The sequence below is a fragment of the Oryzias melastigma genome, linkage group LG17 (assembly GCF_002922805.2).
Source record: "Oryzias melastigma strain HK-1 linkage group LG17, ASM292280v2, whole genome shotgun sequence".
Classification (NCBI taxonomy): domain Eukaryota; kingdom Metazoa; phylum Chordata; class Actinopteri; order Beloniformes; family Adrianichthyidae; genus Oryzias; species Oryzias melastigma.
The window spans coordinates 12,750,587-12,775,406 of NC_050528.1; the positions used below are offsets into that span (position 1 = coordinate 12,750,587).

At 44.3% G+C, this 24,820-nt stretch overlaps 4 protein-coding genes across 9 annotated transcripts; 1 reads left to right on the forward strand and 3 right to left on the reverse strand.

Annotated features, from left to right (window-relative positions):
* Window positions 1–6: 6 nt before the first annotated feature.
* On the reverse strand, window positions 7–5,530 carry impa1 (inositol monophosphatase 1). 5 transcript variants are annotated; one of them, XM_024268874.2, is made up of 10 exons: window positions 5,402–5,446; window positions 3,797–3,889; window positions 3,631–3,717; window positions 2,818–2,951; window positions 2,397–2,516; window positions 1,984–2,029; window positions 1,480–1,588; window positions 1,300–1,408; window positions 1,074–1,225; window positions 7–174 (listed from the first exon to the last, which is right to left on the reverse strand). In XM_024268874.2, the coding sequence occupies exons 2-10, from the start codon at window positions 3,824–3,826 to the stop codon at window positions 50–52; spliced, it is 912 nt and encodes a 303-aa protein (XP_024124642.1). In that variant the 5' UTR covers window positions 3,827–3,889; window positions 5,402–5,446; the 3' UTR covers window positions 7–49. The 5 variants fall into 5 exon arrangements, with proteins under 5 accessions (XP_024124642.1, XP_024124647.1, XP_024124643.1 ...); XM_024268879.2 differs by having other exon boundaries at window positions 2,397–2,501; window positions 5,402–5,443; XM_024268875.2 differs by having other exon boundaries at window positions 3,797–3,886; window positions 5,402–5,442.
* A 2,352-nt stretch (window positions 5,531–7,882) lies between these two features.
* riok1 (RIO kinase 1 (yeast)) lies at window positions 7,883–13,566 on the reverse strand. Its single transcript, XM_024268767.2, has 17 exons — window positions 13,303–13,566; window positions 11,765–11,927; window positions 11,502–11,592; window positions 11,254–11,323; window positions 11,130–11,172; window positions 10,605–10,697; window positions 10,349–10,461; window positions 10,183–10,263; window positions 9,947–10,033; window positions 9,739–9,876; window positions 9,570–9,673; window positions 9,380–9,486; window positions 9,238–9,303; window positions 9,051–9,167; window positions 8,931–8,984; window positions 8,748–8,858; window positions 7,883–8,678 (listed from the first exon to the last, which is right to left on the reverse strand). The coding sequence occupies exons 1-17, from the start codon at window positions 13,542–13,544 to the stop codon at window positions 8,568–8,570; spliced, it is 1,791 nt and encodes a 596-aa protein (XP_024124535.1). The 5' UTR covers window positions 13,545–13,566; the 3' UTR covers window positions 7,883–8,567.
* A 39-nt stretch (window positions 13,567–13,605) lies between these two features.
* Window positions 13,606–17,472, forward strand: rpp40 (ribonuclease P/MRP 40 subunit). The gene is made up of 8 exons (XM_024268858.1): window positions 13,606–13,748; window positions 14,130–14,274; window positions 14,352–14,420; window positions 14,511–14,606; window positions 16,013–16,135; window positions 16,209–16,374; window positions 16,442–16,576; window positions 16,645–17,472. The coding sequence occupies exons 1-8, from the start codon at window positions 13,635–13,637 to the stop codon at window positions 16,835–16,837; spliced, it is 1,041 nt and encodes a 346-aa protein (XP_024124626.1). The 5' UTR covers window positions 13,606–13,634; the 3' UTR covers window positions 16,838–17,472.
* A 2,350-nt stretch (window positions 17,473–19,822) lies between these two features.
* cdyl (chromodomain protein, Y-like) lies at window positions 19,823–24,212 on the reverse strand. Of its 2 annotated transcripts, none has more exons than XM_024268787.2 (7): window positions 23,985–24,212; window positions 23,130–23,814; window positions 21,319–21,563; window positions 20,990–21,162; window positions 20,705–20,915; window positions 20,477–20,620; window positions 19,823–20,401 (listed from the first exon to the last, which is right to left on the reverse strand). In XM_024268787.2, the coding sequence occupies exons 1-7, from the start codon at window positions 24,006–24,008 to the stop codon at window positions 20,243–20,245; spliced, it is 1,641 nt and encodes a 546-aa protein (XP_024124555.1). In that variant the 5' UTR covers window positions 24,009–24,212; the 3' UTR covers window positions 19,823–20,242. The 2 variants fall into 2 exon arrangements, with proteins under 2 accessions (XP_024124555.1, XP_024124553.1); XM_024268785.2 differs by having other exon boundaries at window positions 21,319–21,566.
* Between the last annotated feature and the right edge of the window lie 608 nt (window positions 24,213–24,820).

Genomic DNA, 24,820 nt, shown 5'->3' on the forward strand with positions numbered 1-24,820 from the left:
CACACATCACTTGACAGAAAATTTAATGACTCGGCATGCATGGACGCCATCAGCTCTGAAGCGGAGCGTCGTCTCTCTGCAGGGTGAAGGACTCGATCTCTTTGACGATCCTCTCTGCAATTGTCCGGTTGTTGGCGGCCACGATCCTCCTGGACATCAGGTCCACGTCTCCTCCTAAACACAGACCAGTCAGACGTCAACAGGGAGGGCCAGGTCTGTGCAGGCCGACCAAACGGATCATTTTAAAGATCATGGGGACTTTTTCTCTCATAATTGACTTTCTGGTGTTTTGGTCTAGAACTTTGCCTTTGTAAGGTCTCTTTCACATAGATAGGACTATAGAATCTTAATTAAACTGAAACTCAAAAACTGCACAATGTTAAACAAAAAAATTCTTCATAAATTCTTTTCTTATTGTTAAAATGCAGAATATTTTGCGTCTTTCTGCTTCTTTAGGAGGTTTTTGACGTGCAAGATTGTCCTGCTTCTGTTCATTCTGTTTGCGTCTGTAATCCTCCAAAGAAATTCTCAGAGGATTGAATACAAAATGAAACGGAGCCTCCAAGCATCAGCATGACTGCAGTGACAGATGAAGTTGATAAAAAATGTTTAAAAAATCACGAATCTGTGTCTCCATTGTGCGGCACCATCATACTTATAGATATTAAATGTAATAAGTTTTCTGCATGTGCAGCACATAGGCATAAAGTCAGAGTTTGGTTCCAGTTTTTCTTGACCTTTATATCCTGCAGCCTTCCTCCTCTTTACTTTCTCCTCAGAGTAATTAACTCTGTTGGCCGTGTTTAATGTGTTTAGTGACATTCAACCATTTTGGAGTTGTGAGTCTGCAGGATAAAGCTTTTGTTTTTCAGAGAGCATGAACCCTGTCATTGGTTCTGGGATGGGGGACGTGTACTCTAATTAAGAACACAAGCAGGTCATATTAACAGAGACGCATGTTGGTTGAACCTTTTTTCAGCGTGGAACTAGAATGAGCAGAAAGGAGGACATCCCAACTCCAGTCGTTCATTCTGACACAGACTTATCTGCCTCACAGCCCCTGATCCTCTTACCGTCCACATCCAGCAGGACCCCGCCCGCCTCAGATACAATCAGGGAGCCGGCAGCTACGTCCCACACGTGAATCCCGATCTCGTAGTACGCCTCCGCACAGCCCGAGGCCACCAGACACATGTTTATGGCGGCGGTGCCGGCACCTCGCACCCTGAACACACAGGTGAGGTGAGTCACGAGAGCGTCTGGGCGCAGCAGGGCGATGGGAGGTGGCCGCAGGGTTACCCGTGAACAGGCAGGCACAGGATGTTCCTGAGGCTGCGGAAGATGTGATCCACGGCTGTCGGGTCTCTGCTGGAGCCGAACTCCGTAGCAACAATGGCCTGGTGGATGTCTGAAGAAGACGGCGCTGCTGTGGGTCTCGCCTTCAGACCGACTTTGATTTCTCATGGATGCTCGGCTCACCTGTCTGTTCAGAAACCTGCAGGGGCTCACCATTGCAGAAAGCCCCCCTCCCCCGCCGTGCGGTGAACATTTTGTCCTCCAGGCAACTGTAGACCACGCCAAACTCCACCTGTACAGGTGAGACCACAGCCTTCACCAACATGACCAGAGGGGGCAGTGTGGAGCAGCTGAGGACGGATCCACAGCTCTCATGTTAGACTTCTGGTACTTTGGGATGGACCAACCAGAACTAGGACAGTATGGAGCACCCAGAAGTCTGGAAGTTCTATGAGTTCTCATCAGTGACAGTTCAGGGTGGTTCTTTAGATCTTTATGGATCACACCAGAACCAGAAGCCCCTTCACAACTATGATGCATATGCAGTCTGGATCTGGTTATCCAGAGCGTGTCAGGTGTTTATGAACTAAATCAGGTAAATTTAGAACCAGATCATGGTTGGTTCTGGTTCTAATGGACAAGGAGAACTATTCTTCCCTCATTCACTAAAAGAGAGATGAACCTCACCTGTTTGTTGACGGAGAAGCCGATAGAGACCGCAACAAATGGAAACCTACAAGTCAGAGCAAAGGTTAAAGGTTTAAAGTTATTTCCTCCGTACAGACGGGTCAAGACCCGGAACACATAAATAATATGAAAGGAACATGAACAAAAAATGAAAAGAAAAGAGAAATTAATAGAACACAAATGATGTACAAAGAAAATTGAGAATTTTTTGAAGACATGAAGAAAACACAAACAGAAGAAATTATGAAAATATAAGAATAACTTGATGAGCGCAAAGTAAATGCGAAGAAAAAGTGATCAGAACAGGATGAAAACATGAAGAGAACATAGAAATCTTGTGAACACGAGACAGTGAAAAGAATAGAAAATAAAGAGCGCAATACAGAAAAAAATATTAGGAGAAAATGACCTACGCATGAACAAAGTTAGTGGTTCCATCAATGGGGTCAATGATCCAGGTTGGGTCATCAGTCAGGTTACAGGACTCACCTGCAGCAACAGACTCCTCCCCTATGAACCTGACACACACACACCTTAGAATCTGTTTAGACTGAAAGTTTAGTTAAAGCAACAAACCATTGTAACTCGTTACCTTGGAGACTAACTTTAAACTTTCAGATTTGTTAAACAAACTGAGTTACTTTAAAATGTTTTTTTTGAGTTTAACATTACAGCTGATCCATTTTCTGGCTAAGACTCAATTCCATCAAAATCAGATTAGAACCACGCATTTCAAAATAAAAGCATAAGAGCATAAAAGCAGCTGGAGCACCTAAATGACTGATCTCTGAAGCCTCCCGACAGCTTTGCTTTGGCTGCATGATGTACTGGTACCTGTGTGTGGGGAACTTCTCCTTCACTGATTGGATGATGAGCTGCTCCACCTTCTGGTCTGTCTGGGTCACCAGATCCACGGCAGAACTCTTCGTCATCACGGTTCTGTCATCCTTCAGGGCCCCTCGCACCATCTATCACAGCCAGAACCAAAACACAGAATCAAGTCACTGATGTAAAATTAGAAATGTGTTTTGACAGCTTCCTGTACAGGAATCCACAGAAACATCCTGTCCCTCTTTATTTATGGAGCAGTATAAAACCAAAGAAAGATTCAAGTGGTGAAATATGGCTAAATAAGTTACAAGTAGAAACTTAAGTTTAGAATAAAAAGAAAAAAAATACAGTATGGAGTTAAAAATAAACAATGAAGACCAAAAATCCAAAAAAGTAGTAAAAATAAAGTTAAAACAAAACTTAAATTAAGTTAACTCAGAACTGTGTTTTGAAGGCCACGGAGAAAAAAAATGTATTTTAATCTAATGATTTACAAACAAAAAGTGTGGCAGCCTGAAGTCCAGTAGTAATAATTAGAAGAAAAAGCAGGAGAACTCTGGACTTCTGAACAGAACTGTCACAATGAACCACTCTGAGCTTCAGAACAGAACTGTTAAAACACTATTAGGAGCATCTGGTCTTGGACTAAACTTTGAAATAAATCTTCACTGAAGCAGATCTACACTTTTAAATTTTAATTTGCATATTAACAGTTTTACTCTTAAAATGCAAGTTCTGCCCAGCAGCACCAGCTACTGTCAGTCATTCCATAGCCATTCATTAGCAACCACGTTCAATACCTTATCAATACCTTACCTCCCCAGCTTTCCTCGCCACGGCAACGGCATGGTCCATAGAGCTCTGCCAGACGTCAGCCATGATGGCCTTAGAGACCCAGAGGCCCTGGAGGTGGAGACGGTCAAAGTAATCAATGGAGCAGTGATTCATGAGAGCAGCTCATAGATCAGCAGAATCATTTTACATTCATCTTTGCTCTGCATACAAATTCCATCCATCTTCTGGACTCAGTTCATTCCCAACCGGGGTCATGGTGTTGCTGGAGCCTACCCTGCTGCTGAATGGGGCATGGCATTTTATATCTTGCTGTCATGGCAACCGGGGTGATACAGAACAGATATTCTATTGCTAGAGAAGACTGGAACAGATTCCTCCATATATACTGGTGGCTGTCCTCAATTTTAAAGTCACTAAGGATTATCATGGAGATCAACTGATAAGAAGTAGACTAAACTGACACTCAGTTACAAAAAGGAAAAGGTTCTCAGGGTCCATGTTGTACACTTATCATTGTCTCATCACTTTTCAAATAATAAAAGATAAACTATAACTTTATTTACAGTTGTTTAAAAAGAAAATGTTCTCATTTTACCACAAATTTCCTGATGTTTCAAACTGTTACCTTCAAGTATTTGTAATTTCCTTTTTCTTATGACATAACAACAATACTTAACTTGATATTGCCTGAAAATTCTTGCTGTTGCCTGAAATGTACAAATTATTTCCTGGTGTTCCAAATTTTTTTCAGCTTTGGCCTGACATCAGTATTTTTTTTATGTAAACCAACTTTTCTGATCAAACATTTTTGTGGTTCCCTGATGTTTCTTGGTTCCTTGACCCTTTTTTAAAAAAATTATCATTATTAATGTGCAAAATGCAACAAGCATAAAAACAATTAGCACAATAACAATGAGAATGCCGGATACATATGTAATATAAAACATACATGACAATAAATTGAAAATGTTCAAAGACAGACAACTTGCATATGTATTTATAGCTTTTTTAAAACACTTTTTTAAACGTATTTACTGAAATGATAAATAAGTAAGATTCTAATTATTACAAGCAAAAAAAAAAGTTAGGATGAAGAAAATTTTGATGCGTGAAAATGACATTTTCCAGGTATAGTATGTAGGTTAATAATAACTTTTATGTTTATTTCATGGAAGCCAAAAATGATACATTCACATTTGATCTGAAATTTTGACCTTGATCTTTTTCTCTACTACCTGATGTCATGTAATGTCACCTGCTTGTGTCAAATAAATCCCGAAATGCTTCCTGCTTGCTGTTTCCTGATGAAACCAAGTCTTTCCTTTAGCTATCTGGTGTTACCTGCTCTTACTTACCTACTTAATACCTAATCCTTCCCTAACCTAATACGTTGCCAGTGTAAAGCTGCTGTTCCTGCTGGTGTATTCTTCACTGCTCTCCATCCACTTTCACAACAGTTTTAAAGTCTGCATTTCCACTATGACACTGATAACTTTTCATCTCCTTATACTGTCGACCCTCTCTTTGTGATTGCGTCATAGCAGGAATGTTTTCTGCACGTCCCCATCTTATGAAGGTAATTGTGTCTCCATTCATTCATCAGCTGATCTTTACTCAATTACTGTTCGTCTTCTGGAACAGAGTCATTTAAACATAGTTACAGCTCTGAGTCTCTCAACTCGTGTACTGAATTTAACAGTTTTAATTACCACGAATCTCCACTGTATGTTTATGAAATACGCGACATTAAACTCACCGCTAAACAAACAAACAAATAAATTAATAAACTGACCTGCAACCGCTTCCGAGACGCTCACTTCCGGGTTTCAACTTCGTTTCCTCCCGCTGCAGGACGTCACTTCCTGTAGTAGTTTTTTCCCCTTAATATTTTATTGACTTTATAAGAAAAATAAACGTTTATTTTTACAGTCAATGATTCAAAGCCAACGGTAACTTCCTGTAGCAGTGTCTTTGGTTAAAAAAAAAAATTGGATTCAACTTTTTTATAGTACTTTTTGCCTGCTCATGCTAGATTACTCTAAAAATAATAACTTTACGTTTTGTAAAGTTTGAAGAAATATAAATACGTTAGACCTGTTCACGTATTCAATTATCTTCAATTTTTATGACTCAGATTTAATCCCATTTCTTTTTTGACTTGAAAAACCCATGTTTAGGGTTAAATGAAAATATATAATTTGAGTTATTTGACCAAATCAGACATTATTTACTCTCTGTTTCCTCCTGTGCAAAAGAAGGGGTTAAACCCTTTCATCTTTCTTAGCCTTATAAATTTAAAAATAATTTTCAGTTGAATGTTGTCGTTTTACTATTATAAACCTGCTGGCATTTTTTTTAATTTATGTAGAATATTGTATATATTTCTTTGTTACATATACTGTGTGACATATCTATATACACTGCTCACAAAAATTAAAGGAGCACTTTAAAGAAACACATTAGATACATCAGATCTCAATATGAAGTTGGATATACAAATAACGACAGGGCAGTGTCTTAGGAACAAAAGGACGCCAAGTCTTTTAATGGAAATAAAAGTTTGCAGCCTACAGAGGCTCAATTGTGTAGACACCATAAAATCAGAGTGAAATGAAAATGTGGCAGGCTAGTCCATTTTTTTTTCAAAACTTAATTTCTGCAACTCAAAATGCTTTTCAGTATCTTTTTTGGCCCCCACTAGCTTGTATGTATGCTTGACAATGTCGGGGCATGCTCCTAATGAGACGACGGATGGTGTCTTATGGCATTTCCTCCCAGATCTGTGTGAGGGCATCCCTGAGCTGTTGTACAGTTTGAGGATCAACCTGGCGGCGCCTAATGGACCCAAACATAATGTCCCAGAGATGTTCTATTGGGTTTAAGTCAGGGGATCGTGAAGGCCATTCAATTGTTTCAATTCCTTCATCCTCCAGGTACTGCCTGCATACTCTTGCCATGTGAGGCCGGGCATTGTCGTTCTTTAGGAGGAAACCAGGACCTACTGCACCAGTGTAGGGTCTGATAATGGGTTCAAGGATTTCATCTGGATACCTTATGGCAGTCAGAGCACCATTTCCTAGGCAGTAGAGGTCTGTGCGTCCCTCCATGGATATGCCTCCCCAGACCATCACTGACCCACCACCAAACCTGTCATGTTGAACCACGTTGGAGGCAGCATAACGTTCTCCTTGTCTTCTCCAGACTCTTTCACGTCTATCACAGGTGCTCAGGGTGAACCTGCTCTCGTCTGTGAAAAGTACAGGGCGCCAGTGGCGGACTTGCCAATTCTGGTGTTCTTGAGCAAATGCCAGTGGAGCTCCACGGTGCTGGGCAGTGAGCACAGGGCCCACTACAGGACGTGGGGCCCTCAGGCCACCTTCATGAAGTCTGTTCCTGATTGTTTGGGTAGAGACATTCACACCAGTGGCCCTCTGGAGGTCATTCTGTAGGGCACGAGCAGTGCTCAGCCTGTTCCGCCTTGCACAAAGGAGCAGGTATGGGTCCTGCTGAGGGGTTGAGGACCTTCTACGGCCCTGTCCAGCTCTCCCAGAATAACCACCAGTCTCCTGAAATCTCCTCCATGTTCTGGAGATTGTGCTGGGAGACACATTAAACCTTCTTGCTACAGCACGTGTGGATGTGCCATCCTGGAGAAGTTGGACAACATGTGCAACTTCTGTAGAGTTAAGGAATCGCCTCATACTGCCAGTAGAGATAATTATCAAGCCAAAATCAGCACGAGTGGAAAACCAGCCAAAAAAGATCAAGAGGGAGAAACTTGAAATGACCTCCACATGTAACACCAGTCCTGTTTGGAGGGTTTTCTAATTGTTGCCACTGAAGTGCACCTGTTGTTAATTCCATGAACATCAATACAGCTGAAATTGATGAACGAGGCCCTCAGCTGATTAATCAACAAGAATATTATCAGATAGGTTTAATTCAATTCATGCCAGGCCCAATAAAAAAAAAAAGCGTTCCTTTAATTTTTGCGAGCAGTATATTATGCATCCACCTGCAGACGAAAAGATCAATGTAGGTCTTTGTTTTCCTCGTCTGGCATCTGGCTCTCAACTGTACAGCTGGATAGCTTCAATGTTCCTCACCATTTTTGTTGCACTAGCAATGTTAGGTCGGGGTTGTGAGGGCCTGCGGTAGCAGGAGAGTGAGTAAACAAAGGGATGATGGGATATCAGTGGAGGCTTACTTCCGCACAACAGTCACAACTCAGAGGGAAATTTCTACTAAAATCTTGTTCTGCAGAACAATCTCCTAGAAAAGAACACCAGTTTTTTGATTTAGGGATTAAAACAACCAGCATAATCACAATTAAAATACCACTGGGAACGATTTTACAATAGATCAAAAATGATTGGAGTGGAACTTTAATACAGAACCAGGAGGTCTTTAAACAGAAAGAAAATGTCTCCAGTTTATTAGATGTACATGAAGGCAGACAAAAGGACTGTCAGTTGTCACTTCTCCCAAGACTTGTCACCTGCAGAACCACCACAACACCTCCCCTCCAGGGACCAGACATGCTGAAGTAAATACACTTCAAAAGATAAAGCAGAAATACTGTATAGAAAGATGCTGTCAGTCACTGAGGCACAGCTGTGATCACTTTTCTTAGTTTAGTCATTTGTCTGTTGGGGATCAGGCAATGTGATATTTTCTAATGTTTTTAATCAAGCAGCTCTATTATTTTTCAATGGAAAACGTCTCGTATTCCTTTAACACAATATTTTTAATAAATGCAGTTTTTTGCATTAATCATCCCGTTCTGATCTAGAGAACAGTCCTGACCCGTTCAAGCTGGAGAACCAGCTGAAACATCGCACTGGAACACTGAAAGTGTTATTTCAGTCTTTAAAGCATCACACTTCCAGTCAGCTGACCCGCAGGCGTGCACGTACAGCTGGGTCGGTCCAGGACAGGTGGGCTGGTTTGGTTCAGACTCATTTGCCTTTCTTTATCTTGGCCACCTTGTCCCTCCTCTTCTTCACATGCTTTGGCACTTTGTTCTTCCTCTTCTCTCTCTGAGCCTCCTTCACCATCTTCTTCCTCTCCTGCAAGAACACACAGGTCAGTCTTTCTTTCCTCTCCTCTTCATCCATTCATTCCTTCACTTTAAACACCTTCTTGTCCATTGGGGTTTCCTCAGACTTCTCTTCTGCCTCCTCATCCTCCTCTTCTTCTTCCTCCTCTTCCTCTGATGAAGAGTGCTCGTCCTCCAGCAGCGCAGGAACCTGGTGGAACATTTCTGGACATCACGGACTGCCTGAAGCGACGAGTCAAGAGAAGAAAAAAAAAAAAAGTACCGTCTGGACGCCGGACAGATCCTTCTTCAGCCCAGTCAGCGTCTGGTACAGAACCTGGACACAGCATCTTCATCAGCACCCTCATCTACCTCAGCAGGTTTGGGTTCTGGCGGTCCTTACCTGGTCATTCTGCGATCCAGCAGATGGCTCGTCCAGCGCCGCCCTCATCATCTCCACGTCGCGCTCGTAGTGGCTGACCTCCGTCAGCGTGCGTGGGATGTAGGCCCTCTTGAACACCTGCAGGGGGGCCCCAGGTCAGAATTCAGGCCTAAAAGGCAAGGTCGGTACCCGTCTGCTGCATCCTCACCTCCTCATCCACACGGTTCTGGTCCGATCGCTGCTCTGAGGTCCGCTCAGCCGCCATCTCCATTGCCTGCTCCCCCACAGACAGCAGAGTGTCACATTCACGTGTGTTTTGTTGGTTAATAAGCACTGCGGGGCGCCCTCACCTTCTCCAGGTACCGGTCCATGTTCTGGGAGGTGATGGACGGATCGGTTATGAAGTCAAACAGCTCGCGAACTGTCATGGCGGCGACACCGTGCTTCACAAAGAACTCTGTAAAAACAGACAGGCTGACCCAGATCAGAGCAGAACCTCCGTTTGGTTCCTTATCCGTCCAGGTCGGATCAGAGTCTCACCGTTGACGTTGCTGCAGTCTTTCCGGAGAAACTCAAGAGCATGCGGGTGGTCGTGCTCCACCGACTGCGACACGTCAATGATGTAGGCATCGCCGTCGTGGTACCTGCACACAGGTCAGAACCTCAGAACCATTCCACAAACCAAGTCTTCTTGCTGCTGTCCTCTTACAGCATGTTGAACTCGCTGAGGTCCGCGTGGACCAGCCGGGCCTCCTGGAACATCTTTCTCATGTTCTGGACCACCTGCAGGTACAGCTCCCGGGCCTTAGACTCCGACAGCGCCGCGTTCTTCAGCAGAGGAGCTGGCCTAGCCGTCAGAACAGAACCTCATCAGCAGACTGCTTTCTCAGCCACAGACTTCGCCAACATGGTCTTACATGTTGTCCTTTCCAATGAAGCCCATCAGCAGAACATGACTTCTGAGCAGCAGCGGTTCTGGACTTGGGATTCCGGCCATCTGCAACCTAGAACACATAAACCTCCGGGTTCTACTGTGGTCTTAAAGCAACAAGTAGAATCTTTTCAGTACCTTACATATAGTAGATTCTGGTTCTATTTCAGTATGTATTATAAGGGTCTATTAATCAGAAACTATTTGCTTTAATGATCTAACCTGATGAGGTTCCTCATTTCTTTCTCTGCCCACGTTCTCACCATCTTCCTGGGGTTCCCTTTACAGTAGCCGTGGCGGAACCTGCAAAGCCCCACAGGAACAGAAGATGTCTGCGTTTGTCTTAGAGGCAACAGGAAGTGAACCGAGGCATCTGGGCTACACCCACCTGAACTCCCCGCTGACATATTTGTCCCGATCCTTGAAGAGCAGGATAGACGTCTTGTAGATCTTGATGGCTCTGCTTTCTCCTGACGACGTGATGGCGTGGTAGACGTTGGCCTGAAAAACGACAAGAACCTCCTCTAAACTCAACCCAGAGGACTCCTAGTATGGATTCTATGGACAGAGCTTCACTATAAGCCCGACTGAGAACTACCTAAAAGCTAATATTGATCATGTGTGAAGAATATTGATCACCTGACCTCCTTTCCTGTGCTAATGCAGCCGTAGATCTCAGAGATGATTCCTCGACTCAACATCTTGAAGAGAATCATTCGAGTTCGTGGATCTAAAACCTGCAGAGATAGAAAGCTTCATATAAGCGGAAATCATCTGCTGGACTGATCAAGATGCTGAAGGGGTTTGTTTTCGTCAGTGAAGGTCAGCAGTTGTTTTTGGTTTCCAAACACTCATCCGTGTTTAAATTTGTTAAAATTCTATAATTTACATAAGAGACTTTTGAATTTGTGACCAAAAAAAGTGTATCATTATCAACCCCTGACAGTATTTTTTTCATGTTTTTTTTCTTGAAAATGATTAAACTTATATTAAACAGGTATTTGCTTTGAGTCTCATATACACACAAATCAAAAGAGACCTTAACGATTGAGGCCTTTGAATTCCTCAGACAAAACAGGGTGTGTAAAGTCAGACACTCTATAACTGTGATTAAATAAACTGATTCTCCAGGTCTTTTCAAATTAATAGCTTCCTCTTTCCTGTCTCACCTGCTCCACAGTAGCTCGGTCCGATTTGTCCTTTACTCTGTACCTGTGGACAACAGCCATCAGAGCGTTAGAGGAACCAGTCACAGAACTACGACGACGCCGGCATCAGAAGGGTTCAGCTTACGTGTCGGCTTCTTTCTGCCTCTGCATGACAGTGACTTTATTGATCACAGAGTCTGCATAGTTCAGTTTATCTGCAGGAGGAAAACAGATTACTCTAAAACAGCAGCATCATTTACAGAAGATCTTCGGGAACTAAACTGGATGACCTCACAGAGGAGAAGATGTTTTTAAGGTCACATCATGTCACACAGGAAGATCCGAACCATCCACAGCTTCGGCTTGTGTATGTGAGTGTGGACGTGTGTGTACCTAGGTTGATTTTGTGTTCATATTTCCTCAAAGCTTTGTCAGACGGGGTCGAGGACGAGATCATCTTATTGGACGGGTTCTGTCTGTTTGCCTGAGGGCAGCAACAGACAGAGAAACAAAAGGATCAGTGATCAATCATTCTGAACACTACAGTTTCTAGGAGATGACCCTGATGTGACCTCTTTGACAAAAAATGGTCACGACCCAATCAACCCCAGTTCTGGTTTTACATAGTAACAACATTCAATCATCTGGATCAGAACCTGGGAGTTGAGGCCGCTCCGGTTTAATCTGCTGGTCAGATCTGCAGCAGAATACCACGCCCAGTCCTCTTCATCATCTTCATCCTCCTCCTCATCACTGTCCACCTGCTGCGCAGTGACATCATCGATGAGGGTTGGCTGCACTGAAGCCTCTGATTGGTCCCTGCAGGGAAACAGAAAAAGGTAGATTGAGAGAGGACCAACAGGGAGGAGAATGCACCACCCCCACTGCACGCTAGTACACGAACGTGCACGACTGAAATTTGTGACAGAACAGATTGCTGAGGCAGAATGACCAAACAAAAAAGGGAAACAAAACAGGAAAGAACATCCATCCATCCATCTTCTTGACCGCTTCCTCCCTTTCGGGGTCGCGGGGCTGCCGGAGCCTATCCTGGCTGCTGATGGGCGAAGGCGGGGTCCACCCTGGACAGGTCGCCAGTCTGTTGCAGGGCCTCAATCACCTATCCACTCTCACATTCACACCTAGGGGCAATTTAGAGTCACCAATTAACCTATGAAGCATGTTTTTGGACGGTGGGAGGAAGCCGGAGTCCCCGGTGAAAACCCACGCATGCACGGGGAGAACATGCAAACTCCACACAGAAAGATCCCAGCTGGGAGTCGAACCGGGGCCTTCTCGCTGTGAGGCAAGAGCGCTAACCACTGCGCCACCGTGCAGCCCTCAGGAAAGAACAGACACACAAATAAATAAAATGAAATAAAAATAATGATAATAATAACAAGGTTTTATTTTAAAGACATAAACCAAATATAAGTGAATGAAATGACTTGTTTATGATTAATTATGGTTATTCTGTTTTAGTCAAAAATGGTTGCAAACATGGCCTCCTACTGGTGACAACATTTTTTTTATGTTCAAATGGTATTCAAAATCCTAATCTACCACAAAACTGAGTAGCTTTGTCAGTTTGTTATTGGTCAGAATAGTTAGAAAAATACAGTAAAAGCTGAATGTCAGACTGGCATAGCTAAGGAGAAACTTGGATCCAAATACCAGAAGAAGTGAGCCTATATTTTCCTCATCTGGTTACCATGGTGACAGGGAAAGCATCATTCTGTACTGATGGACCATAAAGTTTCAAATTCTTGCAAGACCCAAACCAGGAATCAATTGTTCATGAAATACTGATGATTTTGGATCTTCTGAAAACTTAGGCTGTTATGTGCGATTGGGTCACAGAACCAGGCAGAAGAACGGATCAACCTGACAGAAGACACGGTTCTGCTCATGGTTTAAGTTTTTATAGGCAGGACTTTTGTTCTGACCCAGATTATACATTAAGGAGCTATCTTGACTCATCCAGGTTCTGACTAAACCCTATTAAAACTGATTCACCTTATTCTAGAGCATGGATGTTTGCTGGACCGCTCAGAACCAGCAAACTTTCCCTGATTCCAACCAGTATTCGGGTTGGACCCATAGGAACTTTTTTTCTGACATGTGGACTCGAACTTTTCCCTTAAGGCTAACAGTAACAGAATGAGAAAAAAACAGAACCGAACAAGAACCTCACCTGTCCTCCTCAGCGTCATCAAACTGTCCAGGAACGCACGTGACCTCCTCCATGCCCACGCAGAGTAATCCCGCTGAAGATGCGTGATGAGAGAAGCCCACCTTCACCGTACCACCTGGTTCTGGTGCTGTAGAAGTCAACAGCGTGCTGCTCTGTCCGTTTCCGGGTCTGATCACATGACTACGGCGAACAGGAGGGCCCATTCCATTGCGGCTGCGCAGTGCGGACCAAACCTCCAACATGTGTCTGGTCTCTTCCGGTCGCCTCTCTCACTGTAAACTTTAAACTAAAACCTGCCCCTGAATCTGAGTTCACTCAGGAACTCCGTCAGGATGCAGGACCTTAGCAGATGTCCTCGAAACCTGCTGGTCTGCGAGCGGTCCAGCTTCCAAAACCAGAAGAACCGGGTCAGCGCGCAAGTGGAGCAAATGCATTTCAACTACAAGGTGAGCAGGTCCACAACAAAGGCAGACTATAAACCTGGGCTAAAGAAGTTCTGAGCTCCAAAGAGTAAACGCTTCACGTTCGCACGTGCCTTAAGAATCAGAATAATGCATCTTCTGTGTCCCTGAAGGCAACATAGAGAGATACATTCCTGTTCCCGAAGGAAGCATGTAATGGTATATTGCTGTGCTCCTGAAGGCAGCACATTTTGATGGTCCTACATGCTTCTAAACGCAGAATGGAGTCAAATATTCCTGAGTTTTCTAAGCAGAATATATTCTGCCATGTTTCGTAATGGAGACTGCTGATTGGCTGTTCCATCTTCATTTTAAAAAAGTTATTTCTAAAACAGCTAGGATCTACTGCTTCTTTTACCTGTGCAGGTGTCTCTGCTGCTGCCTGATTGTAGCTCCGCCCCCTCCCATCTGGACAAAGTGTTGAAGTCCTTCAGCAGTTTTTACCTGATTAAAAAGCTGCCCATCTACAAGCTGCTGAATGAAGACTTCCTGCGGAGTGCTGTCTACAACGGTAACAAAGCTTCACCTAACATTTCTGACACCTGTTCTCATCTGGTCACATGACTCACCTGTTCCTACCTACTACAGGCAGCGTGTACGGTTTGTCCTACCAGACTCACATCGACGAGGATAACTGCATCTCCCTGATGCCCAACGGTAAAAAGCATCCCTTCTTGATTGTTGTGGAGATCCCCATGGTCACCCTTTTGATCTGTTCCTGGATCACATGATCTTGTCTGTCCTCAGGTATCTTGACCCTGTCCCTGGACAAGGACTCCTTTGAGCTGCTGGGCTTTGAGGGGAAACCATCGAAGTTTAACCACAGACGCCGCAGCAGATTTGGTTTGTTATGCACAAATTTGTCACTTTCTAAAGCTCTTGTTCACAACAAAGTTGGTGTCAAAAAACTTTTTTTAGTTTAGTCCCTGTACTGAGCAAACGAAATGGGACAGTGGAGAGGTTGATATCTAGAAATCATGCAAACACACCAGCCCTTGAGGCCTGGAGTTGCCCATCATCTCTGCTTTAGCACAGTGGATTCACACTGGGCCAGCAGGGAGAGGCCTCTTCTTTTTCTTTTGTTTATTGGCGCATTCTGGCACTGAGATTTGGAAGAGGCTTTGTACAAAATGTCAAAGCGGTGCAAATCTCTCAAGTCTTGCTCCAGGCAGCAAGTAATTCACAACTTTATTCCAGTGAATGAAAGACTTGGTGTTATATCATTCTGCTCGGGCACAAACCGCAATTATTAATTTCTTCGCCATGATCAATTTTACAAACAGTTGCCACTTCCATTACTTAAAAGGGATGCTATACTTATGTCACTCCCAAATCTGAGTTCCGGTTTGGTCAAAGTTTGTACTGGTTTAACTTTCAACGCATGTTTTGTATCTAGAGCCCAAAAATTGTTGTTGAAACTTTAATAGAAATTTGAGTGGCGACGCGTGAACGCAAGAGTTTGAAACACTCGTTAACGTAGACTTTTTTTAATAGGAAGAAGCATCTTAAACCAAGAGGACCTGGGGGCAGACAAGATAGCTGCTGAATATCATTAGCCGGTGTAGGTGCCAAATGTGTTCGGCCTGCAAGATCGGTATGGGGGCTTGCGACTTGATGACCTGTAAGATTGCGACTGGTCCGCACCATTAGACCACCATCACGTGACTTAGGATATGACACGCATGCACCATTACGATGCATGGAGTGTTCCCAAGTAAAGAAGAGCTTTGTAGGTTTTGACAGAAATACGTCAAGTGTTAATGGTTCAAAGCTTAAAAAAATGAAAATGTATCTGTTAGGGTCTCTGACTGTAAGAGTTGTTTTTTTTGACTGAAATGTGCGGGGCGTGGGGGTGTTGATGTTCTGGTTCTGGACTTCCTTTCAGCTAATGATTTTCAGCCACCATCTTGTCTGCCACCAGGTTCCTGTCGCTTGAACGAACGTTGCCGAGCGCGGTGTGAATGTAGCTTGAGAGGACAGGAAAGAGACAAACGAAAGATTACTGGAACACCTGCTATAAAACAAAACAGGAAGTAAACACCTGCAGCAATGAAGGAACAGGAAGTAGAAATGACAAACATCACTGGGAACGATGAACATTTGACACTCACCTCTGATCTGTACATGTGCAGATCTTTTTATCTTTATTTAGAACGTATCCACGTGTTTATAAGAACAGAAGAAACCAGTAACAACATGAAGGAAGACCTTCATTAGATCTTTGTTCTGTGCTCCTGTGTGAACTGCAGTGGTAACTGTGAACCTGACGGACAGCTGCATGGCTCCTGGAGAGCGCCGTTACCTCAGACTTCTTGAGGGTCTGAAGTCCCGCCTTCCACTACAAACTGACTTCCTGTTGTCGCATCATCCAGGTGAGTGACTCCATATTCCAGGTAAGTGACTTCGTCTATATGAGACCAACCTGTGTCATTCTCTGTCCTGCAGGGGGCGGGGCTTCTCTGGATCCCCTTCTGTCTTGCTGTGATTGGTCAGAGCACCAACCTGAGGTCAGCGTCCGCAGCCTGACCAATCTGTCCTTCCCTGTCCCTGAGTCATGTGACCCTCACAGCTTCCTGCAGTGGTTGGGTGCGGTGGAGGCTGGCATCAGCTGGTATGACCTGTTGTTGTGACCTCATCGCACAGCGTGGTCATGTGACGCGTCCATTTCTGGGTTTCAGTGAGAACTCATCCAACAGCTTCCTGTCCACGCTGATCTGTCCGGAACCAAAAACTCAGACTGACTGCGCTCTGAGCGCGTGCGTGAGCGGCATGCTGCTGCCGCAGGACATCCAGCGCCTCATTGGTCAGCTCAGGTCAGCTGATCGCACACATTCAAAGCATGGTGGGAGTGGGCTCGGTGTGTGACTCTCCTGTCTTGTAGGTGTCACCTGGAGCAGGTCCGGTCCTGGGCGGTGCTGACTGTTCACGGGTTTGCGGATAGCCCCATGTCCTGGGGGGGCAGAGAGCACGGCTTTCTGCGAGGAGGAGAGAACTTTTACAGCCTGCTGATGTCCCATGACCACACCTACCAACTTCACCTGGCCGTCGGCGCACACGATGCCTGCCCGCCATGATGCCGCTAACCCATACGAACCAGCAGAAGTGACTGACCCATCAGGCTTAGAACTGCACCAGATCAGAACCAGTTTGCGATCAGAAGACAAGAACTTCTTGATTTTATTTAGTTTGCTTCGGACTGGTGGTTCTGATTCAACCCTTCAAATTCCAGTTTTATTACATTTACAGTAATACACCAAGAACAGAATCAGAACCTCTGTGCTTTTCAATGAGAGCAAGGGGAATTAAACCAGGTCAACACACCTTTTGTGGACGGTTGAGCTGCAGCAGAACCACAAAGGCTGAGAGAATTGACCAATCATAGCAGCTCTGGAGTCATTTGGAAGATCTGCGTCTGGCGTTCAGGTGGTTTTCATGACTTTGTTCGCTTTCTATTCCAACATTGTGCCTTCAAACTGCTCACATATGCAAACCACCAACAAACAGTAAAGTACATTTTCTGGAGCAGCTAACCCATAGACTTAAAAAAAATGGATAGAAACGCCTCGTTTGTCTAACGAAAGCTCCAAAATATGAGAATTTAAAGAAGTAAAACACGTTTATTGTTAAATGTGGACCAGAGTGCTTCATTTTGATGTTTGTCATTTCATCAGCTAATAAAGTATTGCAACATTTTTTTATTTACACTTAACAGCAGTTAAAACTTTGTTTGAAAAAATAGATTTTTTGGGTTTGAATGTTCTTAAAAGTTTTCATTTAAATTTATAGAATTTTCTTAAACTGCTCATAGTCTGGTTTTCTGTTCATGTCTGCTCTCAGTTCCTTCTAATATTCTTTCAGTCTGTTGTCGCGGGGTTCCTCTTTTATGCTGCTGTGTGTTGTGGGGGGGGCTGAACAAACAGAGGGACACAAAGGGGCTTAACCGTCGGCTAAGGAGAGCAGACTGTGGTGGGACTGTCTGGACTCTGTGGTGGAGGTCAAACACCAGCCACTCCTTTCACTCTGTCTTCTCTGATCAGAATACTCCTGTCAGAAACGGGGTTTGCTCACTACATGAAATTTGGTCAAAGAATGCAGATGACAACACGAGATGAACAATTGAGGATTTATTGAAATGATGAGAGCATTTTACTCTGTTTGCACTGGCTGTGAACGTTTCTTTTCTCTTTGAAATCTCAGTATCAAAAATCCTCTTCACTTTCTTACCAATCGTTCTCCTAGAGCAGGGGTCTGCAACCTTTAACAATAAAAGAGCCATTTGATCTAGTTTCTTACAGACCACAACCCAACGAGAGCCACAAAGTTTTACTTAATTGTTAAAAAAGCACAATATTTATTCTTTTTGTCAATTAAACATTTATGAACTTGAATATATCAAAAATTAAACTACAACAGTGTCTGTATATTTATATATATTACAGTTGTATCTTCTTTTACTTTTGACAGCAGCACACACTAGTTCCTTTCAAAATAAAACCCACTCTGTCAAAAAAGGTCACCCTGCTGCAGCAGCTTTATTTAAATTAAAAAAAGCATGATGTTTTTTATCATTAGGAATTTGGTGTGCCACCACCTTATTTTCCCTTTTACTCTCAGATATAAACATTTTAATATAATTTATTTATTTAAAAAACAAGAACAAAAAAACTCAAGAAATTTAAAGTAAATGGAGCTTTCTATTGACAACTCCATGGTGTGAGGCACAAAACACACAACTCTAAATCATTTTCAATCATTTTGAACTGCATTTGTTCCAAATTTTACACACTTTAGTATAATTTACCAAATAAAACAGCGTTTGGAGTCTTTAATTTGGCCAACTGTGAATTAAAAACACAAATTTAAAGAACATTTCTATAGAATTTCAGACAGTAAATTTAACTTTTTTTGCTTAGTTGTTTGTTACAAATCTAAGCAGAAATGGCAAAAATTAAATAACAAATCTATCATTGATTTTTTATAATTAATCTAAAGAGCCATAATAAAGGGATAAAAGAGCCACATGTGGCTCCGGAGGCGTAGGTTGCAGACCCCTGTCCTAGAGACACACGCACCTTACTGTCGTCGTTCAATAATACATGTTGAAGCAAGTTCTAATTCACGTGTCAAAGTCAAGGCCCTGAGGCCGGATCTGGCCCTCCAGATCATTTTATTTTATTGTTATTAATGGCCCAATGTTAGGACTAAGAAGAGTTACCACAGAGAGCTAAACGATCTCTCATGTCATGAAGACAGTGGAACAGTTAGTCCTTCAGATCATGTGACCTCAGGTGCAGGATGGAAGAGACCCACTCCAGTTCACCTTATCAGGCAATGGTGGGGGTGGAGGACACTGCCCTCTGCCTTATTTATTGTTCCCACTCCTACATGGATGTGAGGATGGTGTTTTTTTACTCCAGCAGGAGTTGTACCAGTGGCTGTGAACCCCCACAGACTCTCTGGCAAACAGACCACAGGTGGTCAGGATGGGGTGCTGCAGGTCCTCTATGCTGACCAGCAGCATGAGTGTTCCACAAGGCACAGTGCTCTCACCTCCTGTCTTTACCCTCTATACCAGTAACTTTCATTACAAGTGATGCATGCCACAAGCAGAGATTCTGACACAATGCTGCAATTGTGGCTTGTATTGGAGTTGTGGTGCAGAACTTTGTGGAATGAAGTCAGCAGAACAACCATCAGCTCAACATCTCTATAGCAAAGGAGATGGAGCCTATCAGCATTGATGGTGCAGATGTGGAGGACGTCACATCATGTAAATATTTTGGACTCCATTTAGACAAGCTGAACTGGTCTGTTTAGATGGACACTATGTAAAGAGATGACACGGTAGAATGTGTTTTTAAGGAGACTCTCCTCTTAAAGAATGTTCCAGATGTTTTCTTGCAGTTGTTACATGTGATGCATTTGATGTAGACTCTCCATAGAATCACCCGATCATGTGACCACTAATCTCCATCTTCATTTGAGGGTTCAAACCCTTATGGACAATTGCTGAGCACCTGGGCCTCTGGCTCTCAGCTTCAATAAAAGTCGTGACAGAGTTCAAGTTTGTTCTTAGTTTAATACAAATAGAAAAGTCGGAGCAGGTCCAGACCAGTATCTGGTTCAGAACTTTTTACTGAAGAACCTGATCTTTATACAGAGCCGTCTGACACAAACTTGTTTACATAAAACGTTTTGTTGCTGCAGAATTCTCATCAGGAAACGGACCGTTCCGGATCAGTCCTGTTCTGGATCATACTTTGTCCTTCAGGGGATTCAGAACTGGGCCAGTTCTGTTAAAACTGCAGTTTTAGTCACTATCCAAGCCCCTGATCTGTTGCCGGTATCACCGGCTGGACCCACAGGGAACCTGGAGAGAACTCGGTGGAACATCTGGGTCAGCTGTCAGTGAGTTGAGCTCACGGGTTCTGGCTGAATCCATATAGAAAGAAGCTCCCAGATCCAACCCGGTCCAGGTTCTAGCAAAGCTCAGTTCTCCTCTGCAGGTGCTGCAGTATGGAGTCAGTCCCCTGTGAAGACCCCCACACCCTCTTCAGAGCCTCACACTCGCGCTCGTTGGCCTGCTCCAGAGCACTGCGGCTGCTGCTCCTCATCAGGGCTTTGGACTCCAGCAGAACCTGTGAGACAGGCAGCAGAACTGAAGTCAGAGCTGACCTCCAGCTAAACCTGCAGAAACCATCACCTGAACCGACCTGCGAGTCCACAGCGACCAGCTCTTTGACCCGCAGCATCACTTCCTGCGTGAAAGTGGCAGGCCACAGAACCTGTGACACCAGGCCTTTAGAGCCCGCCTCCTGAGCCGTCAACTTCCTGCCGCTCAGCAGCAACTCGCTGGCCTGCAGAACCAGAACCAAAATCAGACTGAGAGGAAAGGTTAAAGGAGATGCCTTCAGCGATGCCGAAGGGATGTAAGGACTGACCGAGGCGAGGCCCATGACACGGGGGAAGGTGTAGGTGGAACATCCGTCTGGCGTCTGCCCGCAGGACGTGTATGGCGTCTGGAACCAAGCTTTCTCGTTGGCCCAGACCACGTCGCAGAGCGGCAGGAGGGCGGCTCCCAGCCCCACAGCTGGCCCGTTCACCGCCGCCACAATAGGCTTCCTGAACTGGATGAAAGTATTGACGAAGGTCCTGAGGAAGAGGAGAAAACAATGATTAACAGCGGCAGAAGAACGACAGCGTTAAAGCCGCACAACCAAAGGTACCTAATGGTTTCAGCCATCTTGATGCTCTCTTTCTTCCTGTCATCCGTCAGGCGTCTAATGAAATACAGGAAGTCCAGGCCGCAGCAGAAGACACTGCCCACGGCGCCGAGCAGCACTAGCTTACTGTCATCTGATGCTGCCGTTGCCATGGCGCTCTGGATCTCCTTCATTACCTGAAGACCAGAGAACAGAGTTCCAGTGATGTCACTGACAAGGAAGCAGAGTCTCTGCAGCCACACTTTCACCTGTGCAGCACCTTGCTGATGTCATAGACATCCCGGTGCCGTTTGTAAGCAGGAACACGGTTTAGCCCTCCGGCGTGGCCTTACCTCCGGATTGAGCGTGTTGTTCTCAGAGCTCTTGGTGGACAGCAGGATGTGAGTGAAGCCGTCCTGCTTCTTCACCACGATGTCACGGTACCGATAGGCACTTTCCGTCTGGCGAACGCTAAACCTGAGGCGTTTGTCGAAGGCGGAGCGCTCCTCCAGACGCCGTTTGCCCATGGCGCCTGTTGCCCCGGTGACCGCGCCTGACATTAAGTTTGCAGCAGCAGCCTCCATTAGAGGCGAGTGTCCTGCTGGAGAAAGAAAACACTAATCAGAGAAGCTCAGAGCTTCAGATTTTTTTATTGTGTTTTTAATATTATTATTTACAGTTGTGTGTTTGGAGGTTACAGAAGTGAAGAAGATGGAGGACAGAACACACAAAAAAAAAGATTGTAGGAAAGAGGGGAAGAAGTTTGATCACGTAGGTTGGACCGGCAAGAATGAAAGGAAAGGCTGTGGTTTTTGCTACACCATACGAACATGTGGTGTTCCACAAGGCTCTATTTTAGGTCCTACTCCTTTTAGCTTTATCATGCTTCCATTGTCATCAAGAGAACCAGCATAAACTTCTACATCTATGCTGATGACACCAAGCTTCATGTGCAACTATGGCATTTCTCCAGATGACATGAAACCTGTTTCCTGGATTTTTACATTTGATTAGCAGAGAACTTTCTTCTTTCAACACTACATTTCTTTTTTCGATTTGTTTGGAATCAGGAGCAGACAAAAAAAGTGTCAGTGACAAAAAGAAAAAATATCAACGTCTCCTAATCTTGGAATGTTTCTCAGAGGAATTAAGAGCTTAAATCAGTTTATTCAAGAAAACTTTTTGGATGTGAATCTCAGCTCCTCCACAGGTTCATCTGAACTGATAAGGCTTTTACCACCAAGAAGCAAGAACTAGCATGGATTCAACGGCTTGATGAAGCCATGACGGATGAACCACAGCGATAGGAAGTTGGGCTTTGACTTATTCTTGCAAACAGCTTTTGTATTATTTAAATAAAATGAAATAACTGGTGACTTCACTCTGAATCAAACTTAACTTTGAGTTGATCTGACTTTTATGTTTTCAATAATAAAAGCTAAACCTGTGAAAATCCACCAACGCTTGTTTGAATACGCTGCCAAAAATCTGTTGTTGGGTTTCATGGATGAACGTTAAATACGCACTCCGATCATCTTTTGTAAAATACATCTCATTGGTCTTTTAATTATAATTATGCTGTTTTTAGGCAAAATGATTTAAAAAAAAAACTGTAGAGTTCTAGGACATAGTTTCTGCAGCAGTAGTTCATTAGAAAGTTCCCTCCGAGTTGTCAGAGGGACTGTTGTAGGAGTAAGCCCGCCCCTACATCCCGTCATCCGTTTGTTTACACTCTCTCCCGTTAGTTTACAGCCCCTCACACCCCTAACCTAACATCACCGGTGTAGCAAAGATGGTAAACAATATCAAAGCCATCCAGCAGTACACTTTTGATCCAGATTCCAGCTCAGAAGAGGAAAGATGTTCATGGATCTATTTGACTGCAAGTGGATGCATAGAATGAAGCAGAGCAGGTAGTTTGTGGCCTGCCAATTGTTGCACAGATACAAGGTTTTCAATCAGCATTTTTCCATCTGCTCCTGATTCACAATGAATGAATAAAGAAATACTCAGAAAAGCAGTTTTATTCTGAATTTCCTTTACATGTCGTCTCCATCATGAGAAAAAGAACAAGAACATCCTGAATGGTTCTGAGTTTAGCTCTCATCCATGTTTAGACTAGAAGAAGTGAGTGTGAGCTCCACATGGATGCCACTGGACTCACCTGAGCTGCTGAGGGAGCGGACAGCCGCAGGTGTGATGGGGGCCCGGGGCGGTGAGAGGGGGTTCTGGCTCCGGGGTCTGGTTCCAATGCGAGCCCTTTCCTCACCAGGACCGAGCTGCACTGCAGGTTTCTCCAGTAGGGCGACCTCTGGAGGAACCAGGTGAGCCTCCTGAGTCCCCGCCTCCAAGCTGTGGGCCGCCTCGCTTGGGGACTCCTCTGAGTCGGGACGGGAGTTCATTGGACTCTTTGGAACCAGGATCTTGATGCCCGTCTTGGAAAGGTCCACACCTCGGCGTGCAAAGCCCGTCAGAGGCGCAGACACGGCGCAGGGGCTAAACCTATCAGGTGAGGTTGAGGGGGCGGAGCAGGACAGGTGAGTGGGACTGAGGGGTGCCCTCACCTGGACACAGGCCCTGCCGACGTCGCTGCCTAAGTCAGCGGATGCAGGGGAACTGGGTGGTGGTCCACACTGGGGTCGATGGGCGAGGCTGCGGGTGGAGCGCATTAGCGCCCCCTCCCTCTGCCGCTCAGCGTACTGCCGATTGAACTCTTGAACGTAACTCACGCAGGTGGACAGGTGACTCTCAGGCTCCCAGGTGTCACTCTCTGCACCATAGCCCCTCCACCTGACCAAGTACTCCACCTTCCCCTTCCTGCTCCTTCTCCTGTCCAGGATCCTCTCCACCTGAGGGACACACGTCAACGTCATGGAGGAGTTGCTGGTGACGTCAGCTAGTATTGATCAGAGGTTTTTCCACTCCTAACATTCTGACGTCACCGCGTCTCACTTTATCGGGCTTGGACCCGCGAGCTTTCCTAAACTTCACTGTTAGCATTAGCATTAGCTTTTGTCACCTCGTACAGCTCCTGGGTGGCCATGTAGAGCGTGCTCGTGCACGTAGAGCTTCCAGAAGCTTCTTTACGTCCGCAGCAACATGAAGAAAGTCTGGATGTCTGCGCGCGTGCAGCCGCGTACGTCCGTTTACCGGCAGCTCCGCTCCTGTCTCCCGTGACGTTGCCGTTAGCTGTTAGCTTGTGTGAAGCTACGTCTTTTCCGCTCTCCAAAATAAAAGTCTGGTGGCCTCAGAGGACCAGATAAAAGGAGCACGTCCCGGATGACTCCAGAGGAGAAAAAAAAGTAAAAAATGACACATTCACACATATACTTTGGGGTTTTTAATGCTTTATTTTTATTCATTGTATTTGTAAGGATTTGTTTTTAATCTTTTGTTGTTTTTGAATTTGTAAGGTGTGATATTTTGTATATTTTATTTTGTAGATTGGTGGCCTTTAAACTTTAAGAAAACCTTACTCTCGTCTTGGTCTTTATTTTTCTTTATTTTTTTTAATGTTTTATTTTTTGAAAAGACTAAAAATAAATGCTAACGTCTAGATTAGAGTAAACAATAATTAAATGTAGTTTTCTTTAAATATCAGCTGAAATGATTTGACTAAGGCCAGCCTTACTATATGGAGAGAAAATAGTCTCACCCCGATTTGTACGTTCTCAATTCTATATTTGTGCGAAACTTTGGATTTATGTCATTTTTGATTGTAACTCATTATGAGTATGAGTAGCCTATGTGTATGAGTTACTCAAACAATCCATTTTGTGCATAAGTACAAAATAATAAAAAAAAAATACAATTTACTCATGCATAACTTAAAATTATAACAGCTTGAAACTAACT